Below are 12,181 nucleotides of genomic sequence, written 5' to 3'. Positions count from 1 at the left end.
CTACCTGTTTCGCAAGAGTCAGACCAGCAAGAAAGGTTATACTCTTCACTGCATTAGACAGGGTGTGGAGCATGATATACTTTTTTTCAAGATAACTTTTACTTTTATACTGTTCTCTTCTGTCTTTAGGAATTTAACTGAAGTGAATGTTATTTTGACTCTTATTTGATTTACACATACAATTTTAAGGAATATATTGTATTTCTTAAGCAGAAGCGTTCTGAAAAATACCTCTTTTGAACATCCAGTTTAGTATTTTAAAAATGTAGCAGTCAATTTCTTGAACTTTTCAACATATGACATATTACTATAACGTTACATTAAGATCACATCAACTAGTGGAAAACTGCATGTAGTGTTTCCTATCACTCAGCAGTAACAATAGATATGTGACAACAGTCAGACTAGTTTTGATCGTACTCATGTAGCATTAGTCATAACTGATGATTGCATGCTGCGTTATTAGAGTACCTGTGCATGTAGGAGGGTCTGGCTGCCAGAAGAAGCGGCCGTTAATCTCAGTGCAGGTGATTCTGTTGGCCCCCTGCAGGATGTAGCCAGGATCACACTGGAACGCCACATGGTCTCCAGGTTCCCTGCTGTCTCCACTGCGGGTACCATTAGTAGGCATGCCCGGGTCATTGCAGGAGGTTGCGGTGGAGACTGTGGGGGCGAGACGAGGCCCAATCAGTGGAATGACACGAAAATGATCCTCAGTTACAAGATGATAAAAGGGTATTATTATCACAGTTCACAGTTAAACCTTGTCTCTCCTCTCCACTCAGTTACCACCCAGCCATTTCATCCATGTTCTATCATTTCTTTCACCTCCCTCCCATCATCCTCCTTCCTCCTCACCTGAGAACTGCAGAGCAAAGCCCTGCTTGCTGGTAAAGAAGTCTGTGGTGAACTGCAGGCTCACAGTGTTGAAGGTGCTGTGGGCGTCTGGGGGCAGCACTGAACCACTCAGCTCCCTCAGCAGAACGCCTCCATCCTGGGGCCCATCCCAGATCCGAAGCACGTCGTGGACCTCCTCCGTGTGGAAAACCAGGAAATGCAGACTGTTCAAGACACAGATAAGATACTTCAGAGTCTGTGGAGGCTGAGAGAAGACACTCCCTCTGAATTTAGTTTTAACCCCCATGAATCTCCCCTTACAATTCAGCCTTACAGCAAACAACTTCAGGCAGACAAAAAACTGTTTATTTTCTTATTGAAAATATTAAAACCTGGCTCTGAATATTGTCACCTCCTATTTGCATCTCATTTTCTTCAAATAAGCCTTGGGTCCGGAAGGTAATTTTCGCCCATATCTCACAGTTTTTCCATTAACAGCTTTACTCAGGAGAAAAATCTAGGCTCCTTTTGTTCTGACACATAATGTTGGTGGTATACAGATTGGGGGATTTGGGAAAAACCCTCTGCATCTTCCATGTTTTATGATCAAGGTTCAGTATTTTGTTTTGTTTTGTATGGAGGCTGAAATTAAATGGAATGATAGAACAACAGCAGAAGAAAAAAAAAAGAATAAGTCCAGGCTTTTAGCAACACAAATCACAATTTCTAAAACGTTAAAAAAAAGGATGAGTCAGATCCAAGGAGGAGGAAATAAACGGATTAAATCAAACTACTGGGTATTTAAAAGAATCAATGCACACAAGGTAATAATGTGATTAAAGGAGACAATAAGAACAGAGGAAAGACAGAAACACAGGGCAGGCCAAATATAAAGCAGGGAAACAAATAACATTTAAAAGTGAATCACAGATGCCAGATCCAGAACATTCAATAGATGTTCCACAGTGTCACTCAAGCAGATATGTCTGCCATGGCATTTAATAGTTTCAGTCTAGACATCAGAAAGATGATGCTGTCAAAACATCTACCCTTCACTTCTCGCTCAGACAGCTGTCAGCCAGCTGGTGGTCCACTGGATGTGAAATGCGCTGTAGGTGTGTACGTGCGTGTCTAAGTGTGCCGGCCTCAATGCAGCAGCTTCATAATGACATATTGTCTGGAGTCCTGTGTGTGAGCATGTGTAAGTGTGTGTTTTTGGATGGGCTCTTTAAAGACAAACAACATCTTCATCCTTCGGCAAAGTTTCAAACATGAGATATCAGCTCATTTAATTTATGCCTTTTTTCCCCTCTGCAACACATTGCTATCTTGCATGCCTTCAAAATAAAAGAATACAGTGGAATGCATTGAGATAAAGCTGTGCTAACATTAAGAAAACATTCCGTTAAACTAGTGTTGGACTAAACTCACCTGCTTCACATACAAAGTAAGCACAACAATAAATGTATTTCAGCAAGGTAAACACTGTCTCTAACGCTGCTTCAAATGCTCTACTTGGATGATGTAACATCTTGCATGCATTTCCCACTGAGAAATACAAACACAAAACTGTTTAACACGACACATGGATCCAAATTTTATTATTGTGGTTACATGATATGAACGCCCAATTAAATATTTCAGTGTGTTAATATGAAAAACTATTAGGAAAACAATTTAATTAGGAACAACTGACAACAATTTTACCCCAAAGCAATTTACTGACACTCACCCTCATGTTTCAGTCATTTTAGTTTTGAAGGTGCAGTTCTTGTTATAAAAACCTAATGCAGTATTTAAGCTATTTTTTTTTTTTAAAGAGTGAAGTCTGTAATTCTCTGTTGATTCTATTATTTTGTCCACAAGCTTAAGCTTAGCTCATTATAAATCTGTCCAGTAGTCATTTTCTCAAAATACCATTTTAAATTCAAGGAGTTGAATGGAAATCTCTTTCCCAGTCATCGTGGTACTTTATGTGCTTTTAGTATCCTCATCCCTTTACACACACACGTGCACGCACGCACACACACACACACACACACACACACAGCCTTGAGCTACAGATGATGCAGAGGAGAAACAGCAACCCACTGATATGTCGGGTTTAGCAACAAGTTCCCACCGTTTCTGCATAATTGGTGTCAGACTCCGATTCCCATACTGTCTGATGTGTGAGCAGCAGCCAGAGGCTACTCAACAATGGGCTGTGCGTGGATACTGTACATAACCTACTTGACAAGTCCTGTCGCAATGCTTGTAAAATAAGTGCACGGAAAACAAACAGATGCAGACAGGCACACCAGTACATATTCACGCAAATGTACACTGATAGGTATGTTTAAAGTGTGTGCTGCATTACACACTCGTACATCAGCATCCAGGCCTGGGAAACAGATGCAGGCACAGACACACGCATACATACAGGGCACAGATTAACCTCCTTATCTCTGCAAAGCAGCACATCACATGTTTCCAACTTTGATCATCTAAGAAGTAGCATAAATACTAATCCTATTCACTGTAATCATTCCTCTGCTTACAATTCTCTTGCTCATATTCACTGGCATTTTGATAAAACCCTGTGATATACCGCAATCATTCAAAGCTCAATTAGAATTAAAAAAGCAATACAAAACTTATACATATAAGCTGTTGGAAGAGATAAACCTGTTTACTTCTACATACTCTGTGTTTTCTCTCATGGTATACAGAATCAAAAGTTTATAGTCTATTAAGAGTTAGAGAAGACACTCACTTCTTTTTTTTTAGAGTGCCACCAGCCTTAAGAAGGGAAACTGTGTCAAACCACCCAGAGGTTTGAATCCAAAAATGAACCTTCTTCACCAACTACTGCTGAGGAGCACTTGAGCAGGGTAACATGACCCTGAAATGCACCAGTAGAGAGACACTGTTTCTTCTTGGCAGCTCCAAAGTACAAGGTGCCAAACCTTTTGTAGTAGCCCCATTCATTCTATCTATGTAGGTAATCTGTTAAATTAAAACTGCAGCAAATTCAGGTGAAATATCTTTTTTGTCAACTATTCACATATTTACAAAATCAACAAAAATGTATAATTTATCTGCAGTTGGCCAGAAGCCCAGTTGTGTGTAAATGTGATGGTGAACAGTGTTAGAAGAGTTCACTGGTTCCCACTCTCATCCTGGGTAGCTCCTGCACTTCCATCAAGCAAAGGTGATGTTCGAAGGCCTCCATCCCTGTCATGTACGCACCTCAGGCAGTCAGACGCTTGTTATGCAAATGCTGTTGTGAAACCCTCAGGTTCTACGATCCTTTCACCTACGCTCCATCTCCCCATACTCTCGACAGGAGACACTGAGTGCTTCACTGAATTTGCCAGCATGAATAAAACAAAAACAGCACCTTTTTTTCTAATATGTGTACATGCGTGTGCTTCCCTGCATAGAATATTAATGTGCAGTATGTACAGTATGTGTGCAAGTGTGCGTGTGTGAAGGCTGAGGATATGAGTGAGCGTAGAAGACAGTTCTGGGGATTTGCATGAGCAAAGAGTCGAGAACCAGTCACGTGTTGGATCCACGCCGATGTGCCGACAGGTCTCATGTTCTAATGCAAGCTTCATGACTGCCAGACACCGGACAGCATCATGTTTTCTATCCAGATTTATGTGGTGAAAGAAAGATGGAGAGGTGGGTGGTAAGGAAGAAGTACACTGAGGGAAGGCTGGAGGTGAGGGAGGGAACGAAAACAAGCCCAGCGTTAATCATTGCTTCGTTGCTGGCAGAAGAGGATGATGGCAGGAGGATAAGAGGTTGATGGAGAGCAGAGGAAGCTCTGAAGCATGGAGGGATTTGTGCTGAGCGGTCGGATGGATAGGATGGACGTGGGCTGCATGTTAGGATAATTGGTTTCTTTTGTACAAGATCTAAATAGCCTATCTCTCCTTGTCACTTTCTGAGAGTGAAGGCTGAGGGGTGGGATGAGGAGATAGTGAAAAAGAGACGATGGTGAGAGCAAAAGACTCAAGAAAATATGTTGATTCTGGCACATAAAAGCCCTGCTGCCTTTTTTTTTCTGGTCACTCAGAGGTCTTGGCAGAACACGTATCAGGGCTGTAGACTGCACTCTTCTTTTATTTCTATTATTTCTATTCCGGACATTCCTTGTCTGTCTTTCTTTGGAGGTGTGCCCTGTGATACTGACCCTGCTGCCACAGCTGCCGCTAGAATTTGTGTGAAAGATCTAACAGTGTCTGTGTGTGTGTGTGTGTGTGTGTGTGTGTGTGTGTGTGTGTGTGTGTGTGTGTAAATGTTCACACTTGTTTAAAATGAACAAAATACTTCACAGCTTGTCATCCAAAGTTGTTCATTTTAGATGTCCATGCCCATTTGGAGACAACTTCTGCTCTGAACACAAATGCTTGTGTTCCTCCGGTGTGGAGTGGGTTTGTGTGTGTGCGTGTGTGTGTGTGTGCTGGGAAGTGGGGGGACATGAGGGATGAATAACACAACAGGTTGAGGAGAGAATTGCTGCATATCTCACTGAAAATGGAAATTTGGGCTTCGGTGAGCAGTTGACGATTAGTGGAATCATAGCAAACCTGGTTTTGAAGTTTGCAGCTGAGGGCTCTCCTTTACACTCGTCCCCCTCTTAACAAGATAAAATAGTTCAATCAAGTGTCAGAGGAAACGGTGCCAAGAGATGAGATGAGGAAGAGAGGGATGGAAGAGATTTCTCAGGTCTCTTTTGATTCTGCTTTAACTATTTTGTATTCATATGAGAGGAATAAAGAGAGAAATGGAGAGTGCTGAGACTCTCTCATATGAATACAAAGCAGCGTAGCTGCAATCACGAGTCCTGTGGGGAGTCGTCAGAGGAGGTGTATGTGTGCATGAGGATGAAGTATGTATGTGGGGGTGTGTATGTGTTTGTGTGTGGTGTGAGGGAAGGAGGAAGAAGAAAGATAGAGAGCAAACATGTGCTTGCAGCTGCTTTCTTTCTCGCAACTAATTGAGATTATGTGTATAAAGGCAATGTCACACTGAGAGCCAGCCTCATCGATATATGTGGGGATGTGGCCTCTGTGGGACTGTCCCTGAGGGATCGTTCATCAATACTGAGACATATCAATACCATGAGCTTTAAAAGACACCAGGTATATCAAGGCAGGACAACCGACTCTTGGTGGTTCTTTTGACACCTGAGCCAAGTTGTGGTCCCTGCAATTTTTTTGGCCAGTTCAAGCACTGCGAGGTGCATGATGTAATAATGGGTCAGCGGTGTTATCATACAGATAAAAGACAGTTCACAATTATCTTCAGACAGGAAGAGGTGTGGAACTGGGAAATGAATCAGAGAGATAAAAGCAGAGGTTGAAGAACACACACACTCACACACACACACACACACACACACACACACACACACACACACACACACACACACACACACACACACACACACACACACACACACACAACCTTTCACTTATGACCACCGTCCATTTATCAAATTCATTCCTTATCCCTCAACACAATCTCAAATCTTTGCCTAACCTGAACCTAAATCTTATTAAAAACTGTCAACACCAAACTCCACATTACCGCCTTAAAAAGCACAGACAAGCGAATATAACTTTACTGTGTAAAAAGGACACACACACACACAGACAGACAGACAGACAGACAGACAGACACACACACACACACACACACACACACACACACACACACACACACACATACACACACACACTGAGTTTAAAGGATTTTTAGGTTGATGTGTTGGGTTGTGCAAACCCAGCGAAATATACATGCATATTCATTTGAGACTGAGGGCACTGTTTCTGTGATAGAGCATGACAAATGCTCTAACTGGTGATGCACTGCATTGGAAAAGTGGAATATGTGGCTCCTCAAAGGAAAAATGCTTCTGCATGTTACTTAAAAAAAAAAAGTATTTAACAGCTGAGATTTTGTCATATTTGAACAATTCTATTCATGGGCTCGACAGTGCAGACAGTGCTGATGATCTTATCTGGAGACAAATCCAGACAAAGAAAAAAAAAACTGCTAACACAATTATGAGATCCATTGTGATTTGCTTGGGATTTGAAGACATTTTGCTCATCAGATCTCAAGAGACAGATGTATTAACTTCACTGTCCAAAATCACCGGATTTGCACTGTGCATTTTGTTTAACAGTAGATTTTCCCCTTAAAGCAGACGCTTATCAACAGAAAGTACTGCAGTTATATACAATCTTCTCTGGAAGGCAACTACACTCACCAAGATGTTTGTTAGGGCCACCATACTAATACTGGGTAAGGCCTCCTGTTGCTCTCAAACCTCAGTACTTCATGGCATGGATTCCACAAGATTCTGCTCCATGTTGTCATTTCTGCAGATCTGTCAGCTGAACATTCATGCTGCCAATGTCCTGTTCTACTGTCCCAAAGGGATGGATTTAGATCTGGTGACAGTGAACTGAACTCACTGTCATATTTATGAAACCAGTCTGAGACGACCTTTGCTTTGAGACATGGTGCATTATCATGCTGGAAGTAGCCATTAGGGGATGGTTCTGTTATGTGTTATTGTGGCCATAGAGGGATGCACATGGTCAGCAACAATACTCAGACAGGCTGTGGCATTCAAACCATGGTTTATTAGTATTTAGGGGTCCAAATTGTGCCAAGAAAACATTCCCCACACCATTACTCCACCACCACCAGCAGCCTGGACTGTTTATACAAGACAGGTTGGTTCCATGGATTCATGCTGTTGATGCCAAATTCTGACACTACCATCTGTGTGCCCCAGCAGAAATCCAGATTCTTCAGACCAGACTACGTTTTTCCAGTCTTCAACTGTCCAGTTTTGGTGCATCCGTGTCCACTGCAGCCTCAGATTTCTGTTCTTGGCTGACAGAAGTGGAACCTGACGTGGTTGTCTCCTGTTGCAGCTCATCCACCTTAAGGTCAGGACATGTTGTGCATTCTGATGCGTTTCTGCTCACCCCACGCATATAGAGTGGTTATCTGAGTTACTGTAGACTTTCTATCAGATCCAACCAGTCTGGCCTCTCTCAACAACAAGGAATTCCTAGGGAAAATCCCAGGACATCAACAGTTTCAGAAATAGTCAAACTAGCCTGTTTGGCACCAACAATGATGCCACAGTCAAAGTCAATGAGATCAATTTTTTCCTCATTTTGATGTTTAATGTAAACAACTGAATAATTATATAATGCCATGAATAAGCAGGTGTACCAGAGTTTCTGGTAAATTGCTTGGTGAGTAAATGATCTCAACCAGAGAGAAAAATGATAAAAGAAACAACAAATCAATACAGAAGGAATTAAGCAGTCAGTTGGGCTGTTCTACCCTGCTAGCCCTGCTGTACTATAGACAGAGTTCAACCACGGGTCTATTTACAATGATCTATTTCCTCTTCACATACTGTGTTAGTCCTATAAATGCTTTGTTAACAACAGTCAGTCAAAAAGACACCATACTGTGTTATAACCCTCGCAGTAAACCGTGTTTTACAACATAGAAGCTCTCAAATTACTGGCCATGCTTCTAAGTAAAGACTAAATGCCAATTTTAAGTTGAATACATATGGCTTCATTGTTCAGTGTACCATGTGGGCCAGGTCCCTCATTTGATCTCTGTAGCCGTAACTACTGGATGTTCCATCGGTGAAATGGCTCATTGCTTCTGTTATCATCACCATTCCTTTTATCCTGTTATTATCTCTTTATGTCTGTATTAAACTCTCCGTCTCCCACCTATCCTCTCTTTCCATCAATAACTCTCGGTACACCAGTCCGTAGGCATTTTAGATGTCTGCTGCCGCATGGCACAACTCCTGGTCTCTCACAAACTTGGTACAGGTTGATTAGTGTGCTACCTTCATCTACACAATTTGATTTACAAGGAATCCCTGAGCTAATGCATTGCAAATTCTTCTTAATAATGAATTGCGTGGGTAGGATCAAAGGCATGGATATGGAGCATACCTTGCAGAGGAATGCCTGGGACCCAAAGGTAGTGAAGGCACTAATGAACCTAAACTTGCAATCATGAGGGACCTGAGAATGTCAGATGTTCAAGCTATGAGACAACATTCGCACACAAATAGACCCATGCAGACAACCACACAGATCTGTGCAATGTAGGTAAATGATAAAGTACAGTGGGCACTGCAGTCTCAAAGTATTAGCACATGTATGCTATTGCTTTGGATTTATTCCAGCACATTGGATTTGAAAGAAACAATGACCAAAATGAAGTGAAATGAAATGATGCTAAAAAACAACTGTAACAAGGAAGTTCTAACGTTGGCTGTATTTAGAGCCTTACAAAGCATTACCGGTATAGATACCAAAAGTCTGCTGATATTTGTAGACATAATCCAAACATTAAATACTTCATTCAAGTCAGAAAGTACTTCCTGTCCCCTAAAGCAATGCCTATAGAAAAAATGTGTGTCATGCAGATACAATGTTCTATTATGATGAGCGTGTGATCTTCTAGGAAACGTTAATCCAATTTATGAAAGAAGAGATTATAGCCCTCCCACTTAAACATCTATAGTATTCTCCTCCTCTTCCACACTTTCCTTCATATATACATATGTACTCATGGACTTAACGGAGCACTGTGTCTTGAACACTTCTCCTGCAAGTACCTAAGCACACTTTGCTTGTCCCGTGGTTGTGACTTAATGGCCCTCCATTTCAATGCTGTCAAAACATGGTAGTTTTTATAAGCATGATGATGTATGACTGACATTGGTCTTAACATGTCTTCAGTCCTAAGTAGCTTAATGGATACAGAATAATGCTAAAACCACCAGGGTTAAACCTTCAATATCCACAAGGACACCATCTTGTTAAAAGTTGTCATACTGCACTTTTAAAAGCCTTGAATTATCTTATATGTATACAGCTATCAAGTTGGATGTTTTCTTTGGAAGGGGAAGGACAAGGGTAACAAGGGTTTAGATTGTTGGTTGGATCTGGGTGAGAAGAGGTGAGGTAAAGAAAAGCAAGTTCTTTCATTAACACCACAATTATAGTATTTAATTAAATGACTGACAATTTACCAAATAAAGTAACACTGGCAAATTAACAGTGTTCTAAATATCCAACATCTAACCAAACAAATATTTTAGTCTATTAATGGATGTTCTGTTGTAAGGAGCCGATACCAGAATTACCACCTTGTGGTTGTATGCCTCCACCACTCAGGTTACATCGCTGTTTATCAAGAGTCATATAAAATATTAACCATTTGTGCAAAACTTTGTCATAATTGCAAAGTGAATTCTTGAGTTATGGCTAAAATTTATTTTGTGCGGTGACCTTGACCTTTGGCCTGCAAAATTGAATCAGTTTGTCCCTTAGTCCAAATTAACGTTTGTGCCAAATTTGAAGGGATTCGCTTAAGTAGCCTTATTCTGATTGGTTGATGTATAGCTGCGTTCTGATTGGTTGGTTTGTAGCCACATTCTGATAGATTTGTTGCCTTAATCTAAATGATCGTTTGTAGCCTTTTTCTGATTGGTCAATTTGCAGCCATGTTCTGATTGGTTGGTTTGTAACCACAATTATTAGTCAACCAATCTAATCACTTAATTCTTGAGTACAGGTGAACACAGTACAGAAATTCCTGCAAGGCTAACTTAGATATAACATTCATGAAAATAGGATGGACGGGCATCATTCCCCAGACTTAGAACCATCTAGGGATCCGCGCCACAGTTTGGAAAGAGACATCTGGGCTGCTTCGTCCTAATGCCACTATAAACCCAACCCTCATCCGCTGATTCACAAAGGCAGGGCATCAAGATTGATGTAGAAATTATGGAGAAAATATCTAATCTAATACCTATCTATATATTTCACAACACACACACACACACACACACACACACACATATATATATATACATATATATATTTATATATATGTGTGTATATGAACAGCAAATAAATACAGTGCTAGAGCAAAAGCTCAAGTAGATTAAATTGGCTAGAAAGGTATCAACCAAAACCCTGGGCCAAAACCATTACAGGATTTTTCTTGCTTACACTTAATCAAATTCATGAATGTAAAGGAAACAACGTGCATCCATCTGTAAGCCATAATTGACTTGAAACACTTGACTTTCTTTGGTCTAGTCTAAAACCTGGAGGCTTTGAGGTGGCATTTCCCCTCACCCAGTAGTAACACAGCTATTGGCCAACAGCAGCTCACTGAAGATTGATTACACAGAAGCCTGTGAAAGTGATGAATACCACTGCAAAAGGGGGGCTAAATTGGAAGTATATTGAAAGGTGGTGGATTGAAAGAAAGCCTGGGAAAGAACAATGTAATCAGAAAACTAGAAAGCATGAAAAAGGAAAGAGTGTTGCTCAGACCTAATAGTGCTTCCCGGGGCGGCCTCAATGGTCCACATACAGTGCAGGTTGTGCTCATAGGGAGCTGGATAGCCCGGAGACAGGATACGACCAGAAGGCTCATCCTTGAGGGTGCCCCCACACTCCGCTAGAAAGAGGAGGAAAACAGGAAAGACATTTAGATTTAAGAAGGTGAACAATAAGCAGGAGTTATAAAAAATAAAAAAAGTGCAAAATAAGTACGAGCTCATCGACGTTCTGAAAGTCAAATTAATAAAAGGATCAAGCAAGGTTAACATACTGAACATACCAGGGACTACATCATCCCACTTCCAGTAAAGTGCCTCACATTAGTTTCCTCTCATCATTATTAATTATTGACATAGCAGTCATACACTCAAATGTGATGTGCTTCATCATCTTATTTGCAATTTGAATGATAGTAGGGAGAGCAGCCAACTCAATATACTATGTATCTTCTTGGCTCAGCAAAGGCAATCCACCATCTCAACCATGATCTCATCTTGTTGCCTTTGAAAGCTGATGGACTAGGGTCTGACATATTGAATGTTGTGTTGTTCAGTCAACAAGTTCAGAGTAACTTTAAGGAAGAACCTTTGACTGATATGCAAGTATATATAGTAGGGATGTCATGATATCAGAAATTTGACAGTCAGTATCAATTCTCGATACCAAATTTGATACCACAACAGAAAACACAGCTCCATGTAATCCGTGTGAAAGCAGTGGTTTAAATTGATTTACACAAGTCATGGCAGATATGTTGCTGCCTGCTGGTGCCTGCCTTCTTCCTCTCTTCTTGTTTAATGTGAGACTAGAACACTTACAAGGTTATCATACTGTCCTCATCAGTGCAGGAAGAGTCCCATCTCTAGTACCAGAACATAACATCTATGGTACCTTCAGTACTGTAGAAAAACATGTACTGGCAGAAT

The 12,181-nt window shown here is 41.0% G+C and overlaps 1 protein-coding gene across 1 annotated transcript in view; it reads right to left on the bottom strand.

Annotated features, from left to right (window-relative positions):
* Positions 1-12,181, bottom strand: part of csmd2 (CUB and Sushi multiple domains 2) — a 229,383-nt gene that overhangs the window by 74,577 nt on the left and 142,625 nt on the right. Inside the window, exons 26-28 of the mRNA XM_071499949.1 lie at positions 11,247-11,373; positions 859-1,061; positions 472-663 (exon numbers count right to left, since the gene is read on the bottom strand). Of these exons, the coding sequence (XP_071356050.1) occupies positions 472-663; positions 859-1,061; positions 11,247-11,373 (522 nt within the window). The remainder of the gene's footprint in view (positions 1-471; positions 664-858; positions 1,062-11,246; positions 11,374-12,181) is intronic.

Source organism: Trachinotus anak, unplaced genomic scaffold (assembly GCF_046630095.1).
Source record: "Trachinotus anak isolate AG129_WGS33_773 ecotype Australia unplaced genomic scaffold, CSIRO_AGI_Tana_v1 ptg000016l, whole genome shotgun sequence".
Classification (NCBI taxonomy): domain Eukaryota; kingdom Metazoa; phylum Chordata; class Actinopteri; order Carangiformes; family Carangidae; genus Trachinotus; species Trachinotus anak.
The sequence above is the reverse complement of the archived record's forward strand: the minus strand, read 5'-3'. Positions and strand labels throughout refer to the sequence as shown.